Genomic DNA, 23,279 nt, shown 5'->3' with positions numbered 1-23,279 from the left:
GTGGCACGAGAAATGTTTGCACCAGCTCAGCCACGAGAGCTGCAGAGGGCTCCCTGCTTCTGCAATAAATCTTCCTTTCCATCCCCAGCAGAATCAGCCCTCCAAAAAATAAGGGTAGCACTTGGACAAGAATATCCAAAATAGTTCTGATTATTATCTGAGTTGGCAGTGGGTATGTTTAAATGTAGTACCTGAAGGCTAACTCAGATAGGATGTTTATACCAGATGAAACCATACAGAGGAACACCTTGTGCTGACCTACTTGTATTCCTGGTATCCTGCCAGTTCAATTGCTGTCAAGGTGGAAGAAATGTTAATGAACAGCAGAGGAACAGTAGAGCCCCGGAATAAGAGCTTATTAATCTACCTAAGCATTATTTGAGTTTGGAAATGCTGTCTGGGCCCTCCAAAGGGCTTTCCACCGTGTATAACTTCATTTTTCTATGTCTATTTTCGGGAGGAAAAAGAAAAAAAAATTGATATATCTGCTCTTCTCTCTCTYTCATGAGAAAGGAGGTTGTGCCCCTATTAGAGAAGATATTTAAGGGGAGCTCTCTGTGGCTGATTCCGAGTTTTGTATTTGGATCCCAACAAAGATGTGCTCGAAACTTTGATCTTACCATTCAAACCATTGCCTAGAGCAGGAGCTGCCAAATAACCTTAGCACTGCTTGAAGGCTGGGCCTGGGTGCACAACTGCAGCTTGGATTTTGGTGTGTAAAAAGTTGGAAGTTGTTATTTCCGAGTTATCTTTTACTGCTCCCCTAAAATACACGTGGAAATACACCACCCTTTAGATTGCCCCTGGCAAAAGGATTAAGTGGTTACTAGCAGATGGAAACAGGACAGTAATAACTCTGCAACAAGTTATTAGTTATGTCAGAAGCAATTCYGGGGACCGTTTTGCTTTTTACTTAATCTGTTTCACACTATCACTTATTTCTCAGCCTAAACTTTGTTTTGTGCCTTTGAATAATGACTTGAAACAAACTTTCAGGTCTTCTCTAGCTTGTTCAAGGCACTGTGTGCATGGAAGGGAGCCGTTAGATCTGGGGTGACCACTTGTAATGGGGAAAAAAAAACAAACAGCAAAAGCCAAGGAAAGCGTTCTTGACTTTCCAGGTTCAGGTGACAAGAGCATTTTGCTTGCTTCAAAAGAGCTGCTTTGGGTTTTGTTTGATATTTAAGTTCTTTCTTTAGGGAAGGGGTTCTTATTTACAGTTTTGGCGGACTTGAACTACAAGCACCCAAAGCAGGTTTGTGATGCAGCTAAACCATAAACAAGCTTTATTTACATTGCACAGGAAAACGAAGCATTTGAGAGATCGTGGGGGAGAGCAGCAATCGGTGCCTTTTGCTTTTTCTTGCATGCTTTAGCCTTGTTTTGCTTTGCCAGCATTGTCACGTTGACCCAAAGGGTTAAAATAAATAGGTGGATAGATAAAGGCATGCCACTTCCATCGCTGATCACCTCCCAATCCCCCTTCTGGAACGAGGAGTCCGGGGAGGCCACGGAGACGTTGCCACTGGGAACTGGGACTGGGAACTGGGACTGCAGGGAAGCCAAGTCATTTAATCATCCATAAAACCCCGCTTTATGGGTCCTTGCCATTTCGGTGGTCACTTCTGCTTGTTTATTTCTTATGTAAACCAGGGCAGGGAGGCCCGGAGCGCGCTCCTTTATTAGAGAAACAAATTTTGCAGGCTGGAAATGGCATGTGGTAGTTGAGGATGAACAAGGGGGAACAAACCTTTTCTCGATTTTGGCGTTTCTAGTGTAAGGCCTTGGGGGTTCACAGAGAGCTGGCAGCCTTGCCCCGCGCTTCACGCGGCTGCAGCTCYGCCTAGCAGGAGGTCAGGCCTCGCTTTTAAAGTGCTGCAGTGCCCACRCCCCTAAACAAAAATGGAAATCTTATTCTCCATTTGTAACATTTGGTGATACTAAATCTGCAAAAACGCTAAAAARAGAGTCCAGTGAAAAAAGAAAAAAATGTTTTTTTAATGGCTTTTGAGAGGATTTTATTTCATGTAGCATGATAGCTACATTATAGATGACCTTCATTTTCTTGTTTAAGGTTTCTTACAAGCATATGTAGAAAATAAGTTCTATCAACCTACCAGTCCTTTCCTTTTTTTTTGCTTGCTCTTTTCACATTCCCATGAGCTTCAAAAAAACAACAAAAAAACATCCTTTGAAACTGATTGGTTTCTTGAATTTATAAACATCCATTGTCTTCTTTAGTTTTTTTGTCTTTATTAATCCTAGCTTATTAATAACAATGCTTAGGGACAATGAGGAAAATGGGGGAAAAAAAAGGAGGATGAAATAAATTTGTTTTCTATCAGTGCTTAGAAGTTGAGGGAAGAAAATGAACAGGAGAATTTCGGTGCTGTCTTTCCCCCGGCTGATTGTTTACCATTAAAAGGGAACTTGCATGCAGGAGGGAGTGTTGTGTTTTGGACGTACTCCCTTGTACCTCATAAATCTTGGCTGTATAAATGTTCAGTCATTAATTAAGGGTTTCAAATTAATCTGTTTCCTCACTGGGCTTGGCTGTTTCTGCAGAGTTGGTGCCCGCCTTGGTAGTTCAGGAGCACTTTCAAATGGGTGATGTGGAGCACCATGGTTAGTGGCGAGCTAATGAGCAGCACTTAGGGGAGAGCAGAGCCGTTTTGTTACTAACGTGTATGGGGAATAGGGTTGTGGTATCAAAATGGCTATGCATTGTACTTTAAATAATGGCAAAAATATCTCTTTTGCATTAGTAAGTGGCAGCCCTGATGCAGGAGTATTTTTCTTTCTTTTTGTTATTCCGGGATAATGTTCTGTTTTTGCAACTCACACTTGTATACCTAGGATAATATGCAATAACAGCTGAAAAGTCTCTTTTATGTGATGGAAGAAGATTTCAGGTTTTGTGAGGGAATTTTTTTAAAATCTACTGAAAATAGCATTGCTAAGGTAAAGTTAGCAGGGATTCATTTGAGATTTATTTGAAGGTTTGTTTGTGTTTTATGTTCTACATGTGCTACCCTTCACAAATGTGTGTGTATTATATATATTTAACCTACCAAAGCACAGTAAAAGCTTTTACTGTTTATTTTTTTCTGTAGGATTTAGGATTTTCAGATTTCCATATCCATATATCAAAATATATTATGGTAACATAAATGTCCATGTCATCTTCAGCGTTTCCAGAGCGGTCCATCTTTGCAGTGCTGAAAATCAGTGTTACCAGCTCTTCCTTCAAGCAAGCATCCCCTCGCTCCTGCAACGAATTTGCTGTTAAAGGTGAAGGGGCAAAAACTGCTAATGAGTCATCCAGTCGAAGCTGCTGTTTTAAAGCACAGTGCAATTAGTCTTGTAGATGTACTGCATTTTGTAGCTATTTCAAACCCAAGCTGCTTTTATGCGTTCCAGGTGGCTGGATGTGTATGGCAGCAACCACCCTTCTTCCCTTCTGCACGTGAGACAGATTTCACAGGTCAGGTTGAAGGCTTCTGCTCCCAGCTGAATTGTGCGTGCAGCCTGGAAAAGTAGGAATTAATCAGGAGCATGAACAGAAAGAAGTTCTCTAGTTAGGTATTTAAAGACTTAGTGTTCCGTTTGTGGGAATATGTGGCTGCTTTTGTGTTATTTGTCCTTATTTATGTTGCAGTGCAGAGGGATACCCTAGGTACCTTCCTCCCGAGGAGCTAGTGTATACTGTACAGCTGGAATTATTTCGGCTCACTAGAGTGTTGACATCTGTCATGATCATGCTTGATATTCATCTCATAAATGTGCTTTACCAGGAAAACTAATTGCACCTTAGCCATCAGTTGCTGAACGGGGATGGGTCTGACCGAGTTTCACAGTTTGAGAGAGTTTGAAATGTGAGTTTAGCTCTTCAGCTTGGGTTCATTATCCTTATCACCTCATCCAAGATGCAAAATATTAATATACCTCCTCGTTTCTGGCCTCGTCAGAGTGTAGCTTGCTCCCCTGCAGCGTTTCGGGGASTTTCACGCGCTCAGAAAACTCCCTGTAACCAGGGACTATTTAATGCACTGAAAATCGACCGCGTGTTTCAGCTTGCTAAATACAAGGATTATTTGTTTAATTCCTGAAGATGAAAATATATTCTCATTCATCATATATTATTACCTGGGCAGCAGGAATAGGAGGCAGCAGCCCCTCCTGTGACTCCTGCAGGTGAGGGGTCCTTTCTGCAGTCCTGGGGCCTGCAGACAGATTCCCTGTCCTGGGAGTTCCTTAAGATGAAACAAGAATGCAGCTGAGGCCAGAACGGTGTGCACTGGCTTWTGTCACTCAGGTAGGATGAGGGATTGGCATCTAGACACGGGTCGCCGCATCACTCTCTATAAACTGCTACAGGAAACAGTTCTGCGCTGTACAGCTTGGTGACGAGCACGGTATGCTTTCTGAATTGCTTGTAACTCCTGTTAAACATCTAGCTTTTGACTTGTTGAAGGTGCCGCATGGAGCGCCATAGGAAGCTTGCTAAATTGTAGGATAGAGATTTAAGAAACTGTGGTGATAAATCTCTCTTCTGCCAATGCCGTGTTTCTCCAGGAACAATCCCGGACTTGCTGGGAGAGAGCCTGGATTGTCTAAGAGGTTTCTCATTTCTCATGGATTCCATAAATCATTTGACACGTCCTGTTAGGTAACAGATAAGCTGCCTTGGAGAGGCTGCAAGGACGCTTGCAGGACCTGCACGTGCAAACTGCGGTTTGCAGTCTGGTGTTACATAAGCCCCTTCGGAGGCAGGCAGTGATGTATTTGGTGGTATCTGCGTGCCACTTACCTAGCAGAAGGGACAGTGTTTGTTCCTGTTTAGTTACTATGGCACGGGCCAGCTCTTGGTAGAGCACAGAGGAGGAAGAGGAGGGTGTTAGGTGCGTGAGGCGCTGGTCCCCCGTGTCCTTTTGCGTGGCCAAGCTGTAGTGTAGGGGTTACATGGAAGGAAGGCCACACGGAGCCACATCAGGTCAGTGCTTGGGCCGGGCTTCCACACCAAGGTGCCTCCCAAGAGCCGGGATGCTGCTCTCCAGTCGGGAGGGAAGCCAAAGGAAAGGAGAGCAACGACAGGATGGCAACACGGTGACTCTCATACACGTGGGGTGGGTTTTGTCACCACCGTGGCTTGGAGCCCTCTGCGTTATGAGGTGTAATGGGTCTCAAGAATCCAGGATATTTTGTTGTCCTGTTGTCTTGTTCATGACCGTGTGCAAGCAGGGCTGTTTGGGCAACGTGCCCGGGCAGAATCACGGCCTGGTGTGAAGTGGCTGCCGAAAGGTGCTGTAAATTGTGTCCTGTTTCACAGGGCACGCGGCTATTTGAGGTCCTGGCTCTGGCGGGATCCAGCCCATGTGAAAAGGCTGGTACTAATTTTACTGCCCTTCTTGCCCCGTGTCACTGAACGAGGGAGACGGGGAAGCAAAGCGAGAGCACCTAAAAGTTGCTTTAAAAAAAAATGTAGAGGAGGAATTAACAGAGCTCTAAACAGGGAGGCTGTTTTAACAAAACAGCTGGGTACTGAAGAAATTTATGTTTATAAAAACAAATCAAAAAAGGAAGCAGGAAATAAAAAAGCAATATGGTTAATGGGAAAAGTCAAGGGATTATTAAAACCAAACATGCATCTTCCAGGAAATTGTAATCAGTATAAAGAAACAATTGTGGCGAGTGAAAAGTCAGCTGGAGGGTTGGAGGGACCCTGATTAAATGCGTTAATAAAGGCAGAAACAGAGGAGTGTGGCAGGGGTAGCTCAGCCTGTAAAACAGAGCTTAAAGCTGCTGGCTTTACGAGAGCAATTAAAGGGGGCGAGTTGGTGTGGGAGCCGGGCCAGGACCAGCCTCTGGACCACAGGAGCTGCCCCCTGCCCAAGGGCGCCGTGGGGCCGCGGCCGGCCGGGTCCCCCGGGTCCCCGAGGGCAGCGGAGCCCAGTGGATCCGAGCGGATTGCGCGAGGGCGCGGGCGGGACCCCTGCGGAACAGGGACAGGAGGGAGGCTCCGCGTGGAGGCTGGGGGTGAAAATTCACCCCTGGTTTTGAGGTGATCTGGAAGGAAAGCGTCTCTGCCCCGCACGGGGGGTTGCACCAGGAAAGCCCCTCGTTTTAGAACACAGAGCTTCCAGGGGCTCGGCTTTTCCCGTTTAAAATCCAGCAGTTTTATTGTGCTGATATTTAGCCTTCCAGTACTTTTTAGCACCAGATTTTTTTTATTATTATTTTAAAATAGTGTGGGGTTTTTGTTGTTTGTTTCTTTCCTAATTCATACATGGCACTTAAGGAAGGTTTAATTAAGTCCAGCATGCAGGGAGAGGGAGAGGAAACACTTTTCAGCAGTTCAGAATACAATTAGCTACATATATACACAAGTGATTGTATAACCTAAATAATTTTTTTTGATAGGTAGGGGGATTAGGAAGGGGGAGGGCAGGCACGTGCTCTGAAAARTAGTGGAGTGGGTACAAATACTTTAGTGGGTCTAGAAAACAGAAATATAGTGAGCTATTTCTATGAGAACCTGCTCATCTGAAACACGAGCCTCTTACAACTCTTTGAGAGAGGCTACGTTTAAGTTTAGGCTTAGGAAGGGTGCAAAGCTTTAGAAAGCCATGCAAGTTGAAACCTCATCTCTCAAGGCTGGCCTTTTTACTGTTTTCTGTTCAAACATTTTGTTACTCCTGTTGCAGATTAATACTGGTTTGAACGTTTTCACTCATAAACTTTGTTCAGTCTTCCTCATTAAAAAAACTGTCCTTGATAAAAATAGATTCCACATGTGGTGTATATACTACATAGTATGTATTATATATGTGAAGTGATACTTATTAGTGTAAGTAAACTTACATGAAAGTGAGGGATTTCTTTTGCTTTTGGCTATGTAATGGCTCTTCTCACCTCAGCCTTCTGCCTGCCAAGCAAGTAGAGCAGCACGAAACCCTGCCCTAAAGGGAATTTGTCATTTTAAGCAATTTTGCAGATAGCAGCTTTCCTGCGTTCAGCTAGAGGTGGCGAAGGAGCGGCCGGGGGGCAGAGACCCATCGCTTGCTAGGCCAAGAGCAACCCGACTTCTGAGGCCCTGTGCCCGGCGTTGGGTCCCTGGAGGCCGCAGCTCAGCTGCACAGGGGTAAGTTTGCTCCTTGCTTGTGCCTGGGCGTTTGCTCGAGTGTTTTGCTGAACTACAAGCCGTGGTGAGCACGAAAAYCTTTACGGTGCCCGGGGAAACTCTCGCACACCAGCCCCAACCATCTGGGGAAACCGTTTCCAAAGCAAACCCACCCCCTTCGCTTTGCAGAAGTTGACAGCATTGCCTGAGGAAACAAAACCCAACCTCCACTTCACAGAAAGGAGCTGTAAAAAGCCAAGTTCACTCAGGAAATCCCTGAGTTTTTTTCCTCGTCTTTTGGGTATCGTGGTAACGGAAGGCAGATTTCCATATGTTTGGGTTGAGCTTTGTGATAGGGAGCAGTGGGTGCGCTGGGCGCCCTGGGCTGCCCTGCCCGGCCCTGCACCCACAGCAGCCCTTGAAAAGCACCCGGGAACGTTGCCCAAAACCAGAGGGATGCACCGGATTTTCCTTGAAAAAAAAGGATTGGCAAAATGATGAAAAACAAAAGGTGAAGCAAAAAAACCCCCCACACAGCAGTAAACAGGTAGTACAAAACACRAAACACAGGTGTCTGATTGCTTGCAGAGGGAAAAAAAGCACTATAAATTTCACTTGAACTGTCTTCTGGTGAAAAGCGAAGATTTTATAACACTGAACTGATCAATAAATTTAGATGTGTGGCATCCAGTTAAGCTTGTGTTAGAAAAAGAATTCAGAATATTTCAGCTTGGAGATATTTTAAGTCAATTCAAAATTACTTTGTTTCAAGATTTATTTTTTGCTGCTAAATGAAATGAGTGAGGTTGAATTTAAACCCTTGTTTACTTGTTTTTGTTTGAATGTGAATTATGTTTGGGCAACATCCTGTTTTCTGTTCAAAGGAAATGCTTAGAATTCTGCTTTGGGAAAATCAGGAGGAGTTTGGGTTTTTGGTTTTCTGGAATAGGCAGAAAAACAGGAAAAAAAAAGACATTTTTTGCACTTGTTGATAAACAGCACCTAGACTTCATCAATTTTCAGTTCCCTCCATAGTGCAGGTCTTCAATATTCCTTCGTTAAGAAAGCTGAGCTGAGCAGGCAGCAGTAGGAGTGTGTAAGCTGTGCTTCAACACGGGGCCACGCGTTTCTGTTCCTGCACCATAGCTCGGCGGGGAGGACCCACACCTCAAAATTCAGCACTTCCTTTCTCCGCTGGAAACGAGAGACTTATAGGAAATAGGTGTTAGGCAGCCTGTGGAGGAATATTTCGTTGATCTGTATCTTAAAAAGTATCCTGTTTTGAAAAGGTATTTAAATGATTGTATGATTATACATAGTTGCGGGTGACTAATCTAGTCTATTGCTGCAGGTCATGGGAATAGTCATAAAAAGTATTTATTCTGAACGTGAACCCGGATGCGTTCTTTCCCGACGTGTTTCCCATATGCTCTGCAAGTAAACAGTGAATCGGATGGAGAAGCACTGAGGAAAGAAAAGAAGGGATGAAGTTGTGAGTGGTTTTCTCTTATAGGGAAAGGAAAGGAATAATTGATCTGAGTGGAACAGACCTGCTCCATAGACCAAAGAACCCACTGAGGTTCCATGCACCAACAAAAGGAAGGAAATTAAATCTCTCTAAAAAAAAATGATGGGGAAATGCAGAAAAAAAATGTAATATGCAGAAATCATTTGTGTGTCATTTGCTGATTTACGTTTAATGCTGCTGTAGAGGCTGGCTCTACTCTTAGCAGATTTCTGCTTGCAGAGTCTGCTAAAACCAAAGGTTTTGGGGGAATTATGGGTTGCATTTTGACAAATTGCTCTTTTGGGGTCTTTACCTCAGGGGTGTCTGTGCAGAACGTGCCCCTCTGACAGCTCGGTCAGTGCTTGATCCTTGTTGCCTGTGCCGGGAAATCTCCTTACCTCTTTGCTGTGGATGATTCTGGGGAGATAGGAGCATCRCAGGTACCGTGGGATATGGTGAGAAATCCCATCAGGGAGGACTGGAAAATGCGTGTTCCCTATGGCAGCTCGAGAGCTCCTGAGGTTTGAGCTTGGCGCGCTGAGAGCGGGAGAGTGGGAGCTACGTTTGGCGGGAGAATCCTTCCTCTGACGATGTCCATCCAATACGCAGGAAAAGCTTCCCTGTGCAGTGAGTTCCTGCTCCCTGCTGAGCTGCTTAACCTGGTTACCTTTCATTCCAGCTGGGGAATGAGTCCCAAGGCTCTGCAGTGGAGCATCTTGGTGCGTGGAGCTTAAATATGTTTTTCTTGACCATTGTGGTAGTTTCTTTGTCACTGAAAGCAGCCACCTCATAGGTCTGCTCTTTTAGGCTGAGCAATGTGCTCTGGGGTGCAGTTTGCAGAGGCTCTCCATGCCCTGCAGTCTCTCTGATTTCTTGCTGTCCTTGCCTTCTTCCAAGGGCCAGGGAACCTGTGTGCTTTCTGTGGGAAATGACTGGGAGATTAGAGAGAAAAAGTTGGTTTCATTCCAAAGGGTGGTGATATATATTAGCACCGTTTGTAAGATAAAGCCAAATCTCTATTCTCTGTTACCTCGTGAGACTCCAGCCTAGGGCTAAATGCAGCCACAGACGAATGCTCTTTCTTGTACTTCTAAGGGCATGTCAAAGTAGGGAAGTTATCCTGGAATGAGATAGGGTGTGAATTTAAATGCGGTAGCTRCTCCAGAACAACATCCTGTGTCGACAACGTCTCGCTGAAATGACTAAAAGCAAAGGAATGACTTTGGTGGAAGCGGAGGACACCGAAMCCCCCACCTCCCGCACTCCTCCCAGGCACAGGGTTATTTGAGCCCTGCATCTTCACTGATTTCTTGATGGGGATTCGATGTCTAGCCATCTGTACACTGACTGCCTCTCCCCGTGGTGTCACTTTTGGAAAACGTGATTCCTGCTGGTTCTATTAATGGTCCACAAGGGGTGGAAGGCGATAACCAGCAGCGTTACCTCAGGTAACTGGTAAATGCAAACCATGGTTCAGTGCCCAGTGCGTGCATGGAGGGGGATATTTTAGCTCCAACATTGCTCRCTGTATTTGGCAATTCCTACCAGCCCTGCCATTGCGCATCTCTGCAGGTATGGGTGTTGTGGGAGCTACGGAATCACCTCTCCGTGCTCGCCAGGTTGCCACGAACCATTGCAACGTTTTTAGGCCCAGGCCACGCGAGGCAGTTGTTGCCTCTCCTTTATGCTCCGCTCACAGTTAGTGCTTGTTCTTCGAGCGCCTTTCTTGCAGACTAAGTAGAGCATTAATGAGGCAGCATGAGGAAACCGAGCGCGTTTTCCTACCGCAGCTTTCCATCATGTCAAAAACTCATTACCAGATGTAGAGATCGTAAACAAGCACACAGGGCTGCCGCGTGTAGATCATCTGCAGGGAAAATTGCTGCTGATCTCTTCTGATTAGATCACTCCAGCTCGTTAATATACTTTTAACCGTGGAGAATACTTAGATACCAGTGACTAACAGAGGACAGCATTAACTTTYCACGTGTTAAATATTTTCCAGTCTGGATCTTTCGTCCGTGTTCCTGGTTGCCCTTCTTTTAATCTTGGGAGAGCAGCGGTGTGGTCAGGATCTGTCCTCAGCGCTGGTGTYTGCTGCTGCGAGGTCGCTAGCAGGAGGTACACGTAGTCATCCCAAAGCCATACAAAGATTATGCTCCAGAAAGGAATTTGAAGATATTTGGCCAGTTTTTTTGCTGGCACGATCCCCGGTGGAGTCACGCCAGGAGATGAATTGGCCTGCCGACGAATGAGCCTAAGGAGAGCCATGAATTGCTAATGTAGGATCCGATGCTCTCGGTTACCAAGGAATTGCATCCCGCAGAGCAGTTCCCGGTGCCGCTCCCGGGGCCGGTCGCTGAAGGACGAGGCAGCCCTGGGCTCCGCGTGCCCAGGAGGTCACGGGGCGCGCGGGCCCCTGTGCCGGGGGCACCTCCCGTTATCCCTGCGTGGGATATCCCTGATTCCTGTCGCTCGGGAGGCTCCCAGCCACACAGACAGCGGCCGCCTGGCCCCGCACCCGCCTGCTCCCTCACATTTTCCTTTCGCGGGAGGCACCGGCCCTCCGAAGCGGGCAGGAGGGCTCCGTGGCCGCCTCGCTCTGATGCCTGGGAGCGCGGCGAGGTAGCGGGTTGGTTTGCCCGCTCTCTGCCTGCCTTGCAGGGGGAGCCCCAGGCCGCCCGGGCCGGCGTTTAATTAACACTTGAGGTGCGGGATGCGGGGGGGTTCACCTGAGGCGGGGAACAGGCCTCGGAGGGGTGGCAGGGAAGGCAGGAGGGCTTTGTGCTGGACACATGGGGGCTTGGGAAGCCGGGATGCAGCATTCCTGATAAGGTGCTTCACACAGGAGATCCCAACTGTGATTCCTTTAACTCTCCCGTGTCAATGCCACGCTTAAGATAGAAGGCACTATGGAAAAGTGATGAGTTGACGTTAACCCTGACCGCTTTCTGCTGACAGGGCAGCTATTTTAGCCCCTTCGTGAAGTGTTTCTGGTCCTGCATTGGAAACCATCCCTTGTTCTGGCCGTGGGTATCACTGCAGCTAACCAAAGTTTYGCAGGGCCGGTAAATCTCACTGCCTTCAAGCCCGAGCAGCTCTTGTTTATTGATTGGATGTGTTCCCTTTATTGATTTATATCCTCCCAATTAGCTTCCAATTAAAAACAAACAAAAAAAAACCTCCCGAGAGATGAGTGCTTTGGAACGTGTTCAGGCATATGCTTTACTGTGGCCATCGGGGTGCGTGGAGCATGTGCTGGTGTGTTTTCAGGGGGGCTTTCCTGAAGCCAGGAGGAAGGTAGAGGGAGAGCCATCCCTCTTTCCCTTCCTGGCACTCCGCTTTTCACGTGTGAGTAACACATTGCATGTGCCTGCTTTTGTTTAAATTCCAGGACGGCCAACAACCGCTTCTGTGAAAGCTGCCGACTTCTTCCCAGCCTTCCTTGTGTGCGCTTTTTTCCCTCTCTTTCTTATTACTGATACTTGGTAACATGAGGAGACCAAGTGATGGGAATCCTGGAGGTCTTCACAGAGGAGGCTATTCCGGCCATGCCTGTGTGAAGCCCTTTGCTCTTCTCCAGGCAGCCGTCCCCTCAAACCCGGGCCTGTGGGAGAGGGATGGGAGGATCTGCCCAYGCGCCACCGTGAACGTGGCCTCTCTGGCGAAAATGACGTTCCTGAAGCCTCTTCCAGTCTTTGGATAGCTCTCAAAATAAATGGGTGCCTCCTGGTCAATCTGGAACCTGTGAACATGGAAAACCTGTGGGTTCTGCAGAGTCAAATGTACTTAGCATAAGGATGAGCTTGTTTCCTGAGATTTAAAGGGCAGCAGTGCTCACTGCGTACCTTAAGTTTAGAATAACGTGGCGAAATAGAGGGCATATACAGGCTCCAGTTTTTAACAAGGTGAAAAAAGTGATAGTGTTTCTGATTGGGGATTTTTTTTAAACCTTGCAGCGTTTCCCAGCAGGTTTCTAGCAGCTAAGCAGGATTTTTGTTGAATTGAGATCTATATGTAACTGTTAACGTGGCTACGCCCGCTTTGCCAGCCCCTCAGTTGGCGTCGTGACAAACCCAATGACTGCTAAATGACAGGGCAGAAAGTGATTTTATCATTTTCCTTATAAAACGTAAAGCCTAGATTCTCCTGCTGCTTCTCTGGTTATTGTCTGATAAAGTCTAGCTTTGCATCTAAAATGCTCTGTAGCCTTTAAAGACAAGGATAGGAAGGCTTTGTGGATAGCACAGCTGGCGCAGGGCGGCACGTCCCCGCCGCCTCACCATCAATCCTGCGTGTCCCAATCCCATAGGATTACTGGGACACGATGAATGCCAGCTGTAAATAGCCTCACGCTTCCTGCCCATCTCCCCTTCCCGCTCCTCTCCGGTGCAATCCCGGGCAAGGGCTGCCCGGCTCCCCGAGGTGGAGCTCAGCTCCTGATGTATTTTTGATCACCACGTAAAGTTCCCCTGTTAGTATGTGGTCCCAGTCTTAACCTCGCTGCAGATTCCCTCGATTATCCCAAATCACTTTCACATGGAGCTGAGGTTAAGCTTTATTTCTCTTGGCTTGTCCCTTCTGTAGCAGACACTTCCTCTTCACTTTGAAAGGACAAAGCGATGTTCAGCTGCCTGGGCCGGAGCCCAGCATTTGATTTATACATTATTTAATTTCCTCTAGAAAATTGGAAGCAGAACTTTTAGGAGTGGAAGTCAGTCCTTTTCATTTGTTTAAGGATCTTTTAGGGCTAATATAATCATCGATAGTAGATGTCAGCATGATTAGGGTGACTTAAGGTAAAGCAAAGCAAACTGAGTACTAGGGGAAATTTTTCCGTAATGGAGAGGGTGCCAAGATTTATAGCCATACACCACATCTGTGGGCTATGAGTTGTGGCGTTAAAAATGAGAATGGAAAACCATCAGATTTTTGAGTGACACGTTTAAGACACCTGTCTCCCTTTCCTGCGCAGCCAACCGGGGCAAGGAAGGTTTGCACCCTGTGTGTTTCATTTGCAACCGTTTCGTTGGGGAGCACTGCTTTCTGGAACTTAATTTATCCAGCTAACTAATTTTGCAGGAATTCTGCAGTTYGTGCGGAGGTTTTCGTTTGGGCTGACTCTGCACTCGCTCCTGCAATTAGGTCCGCACATGCTGTAGGGCGGCTGCCAAGACGATTTGGGAATTTCTCAGGCAGAATAGCCAGGAAATTAAAAATTAACTCTGGAAAGGACATCATATAATATTTGGCAGCGCACTTCGGATACTGTGTCCGCTGAGGGGGTGGAAGGTCCTTCTCTCATCAAAAAAGGTACGAATGGAGAAATATTTCTTCCGTGGGATTTTGAAYGCTCCACAGCTGAGCAGGATTGCAGGAGGAGCGAGTGCCTGTGCACTAGAAGTGCTGATGCTCCGTACAGCAGCACGGCACGAACTGAGGAGGAGTTTGTAAGTATGAAGGAGAAGAAATGGAGGGATTTGCCAGTGGAGACCTGTAATCCAAGGAGGGGCAAATCTGCTTATCCAGAGGACCAGAGTGACCATGAAACGTGGCCCAGCTTTGGTTCTCTGAACTGCAGCGAGGCAGTCAAACAACAGGTTTTGATGCTAGCAAGCAAAGCCAGGTAGCCTGTTAGGCTGTCCTCTCTTGCCTGTCCCCGGAAGGCAGGTGGCAGCTCTGACTACCCCTCCTCACCCATCTCCTTTCCACCTTAGGCTGCCTCATCCTGTGTTTGTGTTTGTCCCTGGTTTCTTAGGTGCCAGTTGTGCTGGTTACAAGTTGTTCCCCTTGGATGGAGCCGGGTTCTTGGGAACAGCGTGACAAATCCCCCAGCCTGCACTCTCAGTGATTCACGGCATCCAGGGAATTTTAGACCCGGGAGCAGCGGGTCGCGCTTACCCTGTGGGCCGGTGTGAGTAGGCACCCCAGGGGAACACATTAGCAGACAAGCCCTTCTTGACGGCAGAACTTTACTAAACGCTCTGCGACTGAACAACTCAAAGCAGTGCTTCCTGGCACGTGCAGATCTTWAGATGCGCAGTCGGATGCGCCGTCCTGAAGGGAAATGTGGGGCCGCCCCGCAGCGAGGGCCCTGGAGAGGCCGCCCGCGCCAGCCGAGGTGTCTCTCCTCGGCCACGCGCGGCGTGCGTTGGCTTTGGGGCAGAGGCAGGAGTGGAAGCAGCTGCTGGGGGCAGCGCGTGTGCGTGGGGCCGCTCCGGCTGCGGCCGCCCTGGCCGGGCTGCCAGCCCCGGCCTCACCTGCGCCGCCCGTGAAGCGCGCCCCTCGCCTTCCGTGTCCTTGGGGCCCTGGCATTGAGTAAGGTGTGACCGTTCCTTGATTGACATTGGCAATTCAATGACTGTAGGCTTTGAATGGGGTTATGCACGCAGGCATTACTCTTATACAATATATGGGGTATCGTATTCATATATGAGGTCTAGACACACGTTTTAATCTATTTATTGATGCCATTAATTGCATTTTCCTGCTAATTTGCTTAATTAATGCCAGCAATTGYTTTTTCTCAGCTTTGCTTGCATGCAAGCTTCCTGCAAGCTCTTCAGCTTTGCGGCTCCATCCCCAGGGAGCCGTATCCAGCACCCAGGCCATGCAGCTCTGGCTCCCAGTGGTGCTCCGGGACCCTCCCAGCCACAGGAGGTGGGCACAAAAGCTCCCCTTCCAGCTTTCCTTGGCGATCGTGAGCCCAGGAAGCACCCCGGGAGCAAATAGACCCCCTCATTGCTCTCCATGGGGAACCTCTCTCCGCTGCCAGGAACCGAGTCCCAAGGGATTGAGCATGGGAGAGCTGAGGCAGTTCTAGGCTGCCTCTGTGCTACTGAGGGAAGAGGAAACGTCTTTAGGGAAGGGAGGGCCCTTTCCCCAATTCCTTTTGCAGAGCTGCTTTTACGTGCTTTGTTTTGACAGGAGCCGAAGGCCTCTGTTACTTCCTCAGGTTGCATCTGAGAAAGGAATTACCGGCCGGAGAGAAGCAAAGGCATGAGCTGTTTTTCAATGCGTGAAACACATACCGACCGTGCTCAGTGTGTCAGCCAGCTGCACGTCCGTCTAGCTCAAGCTCCGAAAGGAGCGCAGGCCGGAGCAGCTGCTCAGTACCTGCACTGCAGCAGGTTTCCCAAGGCGGAACCTGCCCGATTTGCTCTGCTGTGGTGCTTGGTTTTGCTTTTCCGGAGAGAGGCTTCCGTGGGGTGTCACTGGGGGCGCCCCCGGGGCTCTCCGCTCTAGGTTTGGAGCTGTGTGCCTCRCTCCGCCTTGCAGCAAAGCCGCTCCATGTGCACCGGCCCTTGGTAGTCCCGGYGTGCGGAGAGCGAGAACGCGGGATTCTCTTAATTGCTTTTAATTAAAAAGACTGCGCTCACACACACACACGTTTATGTGTGTATGGAAAGACTGTTTTTCTAGTGGCTTGGCTTCCTTTTCCTCGCTGAATGGAAGAAGTTAAACTTTCTCATTAAATGTTTATATAAAAATGAAATAATTCTGAGGTTAACCAGAAATGCAGCTTAATCTCGTATAGAAACATGTGTGACTTTTTTTTTTTTTTTTTCAGTTGCACAAATATAGCTGAAACTTGAAGTTGGCAGAGGGAGCTGTTTAAAAATATTTCGTCCCAGCATGTAAAAACTCGTTCTGTTACGAATTCTTTTGTGCAAGCTGCAGCTATGCCATGTCCCTGCCAAAGCGATGGGATCCCTGTCGACACGGCGCGCTTTGGAAAAGGGCTGCGCTTCGGGCTTGCACTTACAGAAGTTGCCTCGGAACTTAACGTGTTTTATCTGTCGCTTGGAAGGAGGCCGCATCTAGCAGCGCTTTTAAGGAGCAAGAAGGAGCGCTCGCGAGCGGGTTGGGAGCTTCTCCCTGTTGGGACATGTCGGGAGGAGCCGAGGAATGCGGGATGACACCCGGCCTGCGCGGGGCCGCTTCGGCTCTGCCCCCCGGCTGCCGTGGGGCGCCGTGTTTGGCTGCAAGCCGCCCCGTGCCCCTCTCTGCTCCGGGTGTGCTTGAGCCGTGGAGAGTAACCGGGGCTGCTGCTGGGGCGCGGGTCCGCGCGCTGCCCCGGCCCGCGCGGCTCTGCCGCCGCCCGATAAACCAGGCGGGGATTAAGCGCCGAAGGGAGCGTCGAGGCGGCCTGCCCCGAGCCACCGCGGCCGCGGGGCTCGCCGAGGGAGCTGGCTTTGCTCAAAGACGCTTCCTCAGTGACCGCCCGTGCAAGAAACTGGGGGAGCAGAGGCTGTTTGCTGGGGCTGCAGCGTCGGAGACGGAAGATCCGCCTCGATGACAGTACTTGGCCTCTCACCTAGTGGGAGGGAGTCCTTTTTCCTTAAGAAGTGCTAAGGTGCCACTTCATCACTCCAAATCTGCTTCAAAGTAGTCTATCCAATGTCAACTCGTATTGAATGCCTCTTATAATTAGTAAGGAAGGAGGTGGTCTATTTTTGTATGAAAAATTATTTAGTTATAGTATATCGTTGCGGAAGATGTTTTCAAAATGAATGGGAACTCATCTGTTCCAGGTGTGCATGAATATAGGATGGTAACAGACACAAGTACTTTGACCKGAGAAAACTGATAACACTTTAAACCGTAGTTGCTTCAGGATCAAAGAGGTGTCTGTCTCGCTGAGCCACTTAGGTGGCCTCGGAGTTCCTGGTGCACCTCTGTTTCCTGACGGGACTCTTGTGGGATAGCAAGTTTCTGTAAAGATTAAGGAAAWTTGCTTAAAAGCTACAGGGATAGGTACAGCCTGTGAATCTGAGGACTGAATGGATCCTGTGCCAAACAGCATCATGCCSATGTATTTTACCATTTTGTGTTTATAATCCAAGATTTTCCATTTCCRTTGACCAGACATAGAGTCCATCTGATCCTGAATCCCAGACCGGAGTGTAATGAAGAGGGGCACCCCTGGGAGAGAGTGTGCTGATCTCTCAGAGATTGAGTTGGGATTCATTGCAGGGTGATCGGTTATTTTGTGATGTTGGAAGCTCTTTCTCCTAAAAGAAAGAAGACTTTTAGCAATCCATAAGAATTTCTCTCCTAAGGGAAGAGAAAGAAAAGTCACATTACCACATATTTTCCTGTTTYGTGGATAAAACAGGAAAGTTTGAAAGAAAAGATCAATTCCAAATTTGAGTCTTTCTGGAAATTTAGTGAAGAGGAACACCTCTCATCACTTAAAAGCACCTTGCTGAAAAGAGAGATGGTTGTGGTACCTTGAAGCACTATTCGATCTCGCCTTGGAAAGCAACGCCTCGGACGAGAGCCTTGGTTAGGGCACGTCTGCCCCGCGGGCCCTCCGAGGACAACAGGGAGCACCCTGACCTGGGCAGCAATTTGCCCGGGTGAGAAACAGATGTCCCGACCCAGGACTTATTCACGGCTTTGTAAAACGCCACGTATGACCCTTTATGTGTCCTTAGCGGGGCGGGAAAGCGGCCAGCCCCGACCCAAACCGGCGGGATGTTCCCGGTGGCTCCCGGGAAGGAAGCGCCCGCTCTGCGCTATTCATGGACTGGACCATGGGGAGCTCGTCTGTTGCCGGCTCCTAATCCCGCTCACGGCCGTGACCAGCGGGATGGAGGCGCCGGCTGAAAGGGAAGGAGGAAGGAGAGGGAGGCACAATGCGGAGCCGGCCGCAGCCGCCCGGGAAGGAGCAAGGAGCGGGAGGCACAATGCGGAGCCAGCCGGCCCCGCGCGCGCTCGGCACCAGCTGCAGCCCAATTAAACGCCACATTCACAGGTGTGCCCAACAGGCTCCTGCTCACAAAACCACTTTCTTGAAAATACCTAAGGCTTTAATACAGAAGCCCTTTTTTTTTTTTCCTCCTTTTTTTTTTTTTTAAGGGGAAAAAATTCTTTAAAGCTATTTAGAGCACTTTAAATACAAAGAAGCTGAAAAGCACTTTCAGTCTTCTGGAAAGAGTTAGAGCTTAATGCCAGGATGGGGGGGATCAGTCAAGCTGAATCAGCCCGTGGAGCACTTGGTGTGGAGTGGGAAGGACGATGGGTTGTGCTGAAGGCGCCTTGTTCCGGGAGCAGCACCCAATCCCGCACATTTTATGGTGGATGGGATGGCATGGGATGGGATGGGATGGGATGGGATGGGATGGGATGGGATGGGGAGGAGGGAACGGCTAGGTGTAAATCTGCTGCTTTTTGATACTCGCCATTATTTATGTGCGCTTGTGTGTGGCTGTGCTAGCTGCTGGTCAGGGAGTGTGTGTGGTTCAGCTAGCAAAGCTGACCCCCTCTCCTAGGATAAGCTGATACCGTGGCGGGTTTTGTGAGACTCTGAATTAGTTCAGCTTCTGCTGGTAGAAACGCTCGCCCAGATGGTGAATCACTTGTTCTGTTCAGCTCTTTCGTTAACAAAAAACGTGATAATCTATTTTTCATATATGAATTGAAATGATTTCCGTGCTAAGAAGGGCTTCCCGACTTCAGACTAATAGCTCTTTCACTCGTTTATTTTCATTCTGTTGAAAATATGAATCACTTTTTATTGCACTTTTTATTAGTATTAATAAGCAAAACGAGGTACGTTCTAAGATTTAATGGTGGCCAGCAAGACCCGGCTGGCTGTTTATCTCTGCAGAAACATCCCACACCTCCGTGGTTGTTGCTTAATTACCTGCTGCCTGGCCTGGTGCTGTTTGATCTCTGGTGTCTCTGACACTCACTTAATGTCTTCATTCCCACTTGAGCAGTCAGTGCCGAAAGCCTCTGTGCGTTCAGATGCAGTCCAGRATAGCTGCTTTGCCCTTCAGGACTTCGCCGCACCATTTTGTCGTTGGAGCGGGAATGGGAATGGGTTATTCCTATTCTTTACAACACATGCAGACCCAAAATACTTCATTTTTTTTGTCTTCTTTAGAAAAGACCTGTTTTTTTTTTTGTATTTGAAAGCTAAAGCACCGTGGATGTGGAGAAGGTGAGCAGAGCTGGAGCACTGCTCTCATAACACGGAAGCCAGGAGGCACTTGCCCAAATCACCAGGTTTAAGCCGAGCTCAAGTGCTTTTTCATACGGGGCACGCTTAGACCACAGCACTCGCCGCAGGAAGTGGCGGAGGCCAAAACCAGGAACGATTTAAGGGAGTAATTGGGCGGCTTCACTGAGGATAAGTCTATTGCAAGCTGTTCGAAGTGGTCGGCTGGATGCAGTGTCTGCCTTTGGAGCGCCCCTACGCCTGGCAGGGATGGCTGCACAACCCGGGTTTTTCTTCTTCTGCTGTCACTTGGCCCCTTGTGTTTCCTTCTCGCTCTTGTCTCACTTGGAACAGTTTATATATATTTTAATCCAGACAGAAGTGACGTTTAAAAATCCTTCAGTTGGCTTGGTCCAGGAAGAATTGTCCCAATATGACTGTSACAAGAGGTATCGCCTGAAAACCAGTAGGCTTTAGGCCAGAAATAGAGCAGGTTTCCCCAGAACAATTCAGGCTCATTTCCCGTCGGCTGGCTTGCTTGGGTTTGCTTTCCGTGGGTGATTGGGCTTCACCAGCTAACGAGAAYGCAAAGATTTTTTTGAAATTTTGCATACTTGAATACAGACAAATAATCACACTTGCTTTGTTGAATGTCTTACCGCCRAAACCTGGGTTAGGAAAGCTGGGTTTCCTGGGTTAGTAGGGGAATGGGAATGGAAACAGTTTCAYGTGACTGCTGTGGCCAGACCCGAGGACCCGAGTTTTTAACATGGTGCCATGATGCCTGCAGCTCATTGCAGTGTAGGGCRTGGAAGAGGGAGCCTGCAACAGGAAAAATGCAGGCAGGAAAAGAGGGAAAGAGAGAGGAGAAAAATTCACATYTTAAACCTTTTCTTCCCCCTTCAAGCCACACAAATGCTTCTGAAGAGCAAGTTAAAAAGTACCAGTTTTGTGGTACTTGCTCACATCTATTAGCTTTCAGTTATCACAGAACTTACAGTTGAGTCTTTAAGAAGAAAAAATCTTTTGGAGGTTTTAATTATGGTCACTGTAACTTTTGGCAGGATCATAGAGAAAATGTAAGTAAAATAAAGAAATCATCGCAAGTATTGGCTTATGGGCAAATTCCTGCTCTGTGTATCAGTGCAATGGAATTACTTGGGTAGCGCTGGGTTTTTTTGAGGTTTTCTTTTGGAATCTGCCAATATGATGGCGTTTTTCTCAGCTTCTCTGGTACAAACAGGCCTGCCCCTCGTGGCCAAAGTTCCTAGTGCTGCTTCATGGCTTCGTGCTGTGGGTATGTGCTGGTCTCTGAGCGGAGCAGATCAGTTGTGCGTTCAGGGTTTCTCAGTAATGCGTTTGAAAACTCAGAAAACGTCTCTTTCTTTTAGTATTATGGAAACTTGCCTTTACTGTGGTGCCTGTTAAGGGGAAATGGTCCCCTCCGTCAATGAGTGACACAGCACAGGATGTTGGGCAGCTTTTTTTCCCATCAGGAATCTTCTGCCCTTTGAAGAGTTTCTGGATTCGGGTTTTGGCACGGGATGTTGGGCGGATTTTTTTTGCCTTCAAGTATTTCTATTCCTATGGTAGAGTTAAGCAAATAGTCACACCATCTACTTACTGAAAAATGTAAATGGAATGACCCAGATGCCTTCATAATTTTCTTAAATGATRTGTTACTTATCTCTCTAAGAAGCTGGTGCCCTGAATCTCAGCAATGCTTCCGCAATTAGCTGTCTCTGAAGTCCTGAAAAGCATTAAGATGCATAGCAGCAGTGTTTAGCTTTGCTGCTCATTAGAGCAGCACAGAACTAACAGTAATATTGTTGTAACTTGACAAAGCCATCCAAATCCATGCGTGCTTTCTTGTGAAAGCTTCCTAAACATGCTGCTAAATCCCCTAAAAAGCTCCTAAACGGCTTTGGCAGCCATTAGCACAGCACAGGCAGCGGAGCCCTTTTCAGTAAGTGAACAAACAGAGAAAATATGCTGAGTAGCTGGACAAATGCGTGTCAGCTGGCTCTTTCACTTACAGATATAAGGGAGCAGTCAATATCAATCACTGTTTTCGCCGTTGCACTGGAAATCACAGTCTCTCTTTTCATTCCGCAAGCTCTTTCAGCGCCGTAATGTGTCTTTAGAGTGACACTGGCATCAGGCTGCTTCCGCTCTCGGAAGGCCGGAGAGCTTAAAAACACATTTCGGGGTATGGGACCTTCGCCCTCCTCCCCTCGCACGCACCCTCTCCTCCTCGCCTTCCTTTCTGCACTGATYGTTTTTACTTCTTTCCCAGAGCAAAGCATAAAAGGAGAAGTGCCCACGGAGCCTGGGAATGTCGGCTCCTCTGCTTTTGGGACGGCTGGTCATTGGGTTTTTAGTATTTCAGGTGTTGCAGGGCGTTTAACACAAAGTCATATATGATTATCAAGTTAAACGTAATTTGCGACACACTGTTTTGAGAGATGTAATTTCACCATGGTTTGGAGATGGAGCTGTATCCTGCTTCCTGGAAGAGCTGACCACCCACAGCCCCTTCACTAAGAAGAACCTCGRGGAAAGTCTCTTCTTGGACATACCTGGCGTTTGCAAAATGTTGGTGTTCCTGCGCTTGCTTTCTTAGTTTCCAATAGGAGATTTCTGTAGTCACACTGCTGTCTACATGAAGATGATGATGATGTTGTTGTTGTTGTGTATTTACAGGTAGCAGCAGTGTGCAGAGAAGCAGCCCTCCTCGCTCTCCAGGAAGATATACATGCCCAGCATATACTGGGACGCCACTTTCGGCACGCGTTGGCTGTCGTCACCCCGAGGATTCCCGATTCATTGATCCAGTTTTATGCAGATTATCAGCGGCAAAGTGGACTGCACGCGCTTTGAGAGGCAGAATAATACCTGTGCCCATTCGGAGTGTGAATAGCAAAGCTGAGGAATTGTGTATTGTAAATGGAGCCTCTGAAGGTAACTCAGCTGCACAGTCTTCACAATAAACGCCCGTGTGGGATCACTGGTGTGATGGAAGTCCTCAAAGCTTTGTCTTTTGCAATTTAATTGGTATTAGCAGATGGTTTAAGTCGGTTTMTCTGAGTGTATGGCTCTATATGAAAAAATGATTACCAAATTCTGAATGCTATTGTGGATTTTTGGCCCCAAATGGAGTAGCAGCAAGTGTCATGTCATGGGTGTCTGCATTTGCCCGCGCCCCAGCCAGCGTTGGTTTCATCCCGGGGACGTCGCAGCGAGGCGCAGACCTGGGGAGTGGCCTCGCTACAAAAATGCCGAAAATTATTCTCAATCTCTTGATTTATGATCTCCAGAAAAGCTGCCAAACGGGCTCGCCGAGCTTAGAGCTTTCGGAGAAAAAGCGAAGGTGTCCGACTGCTCGAGAGGTGTTTGTCTCTGCTCCTACAGCTCCGTTTGACACGTACTGTGGGGCAGGCACGTGGACAGCCGTGCATCTCCAGGCTTCCTAGGTCATTCAGGAAAGCGAGCTGCATCTAAACCTTGCTAGCCTGAAACCACCTCCAGGAGTCAGTGAAAGGGGTTTTTTATTGTTCTTCTTCTTTTTTCCTTTCAAAGTAAGTGCGAATATAGGCTCTTTACTCTGGCATTCCTTAAGAATACTCATTAAGCAAAATTCTTTTCAACGTTTTCTCCCACAGTGGAAAGACTGAGCTTTTTAGTCTAGATATGAAAATGAAGAG

The 23,279-nt window shown here is 47.9% G+C and overlaps 1 protein-coding gene across 1 annotated transcript in view; it reads left to right on the top strand.

Annotated features, from left to right (window-relative positions):
* The window catches only part of SPATA5 (spermatogenesis associated 5), a 154,500-nt gene extending 131,453 nt beyond the window's left edge, over positions 1-23,047 (top strand). Inside the window, exon 12 of the mRNA XM_026051973.1 lies at positions 22,279-23,047. Coding sequence (XP_025907758.1) covers positions 22,279-22,455 — 177 coding nt within the window. The 3' untranslated portion in view covers positions 22,456-23,047. The remainder of the gene's footprint in view (positions 1-22,278) is intronic.
* Positions 23,048-23,279: the final 232 nt, after the last annotated feature.

Source organism: Nothoprocta perdicaria, unplaced genomic scaffold, assembly GCF_003342845.1.
Source record: "Nothoprocta perdicaria isolate Ctin4 unplaced genomic scaffold, notPer1 scaffold_81, whole genome shotgun sequence".
NCBI classification, from domain to species: Eukaryota; Metazoa; Chordata; class Aves; order Tinamiformes; family Tinamidae; genus Nothoprocta; species Nothoprocta perdicaria.
Note: the sequence above shows the minus strand (reverse complement) of the source record. Positions and strands in the feature narration are given on the sequence as shown.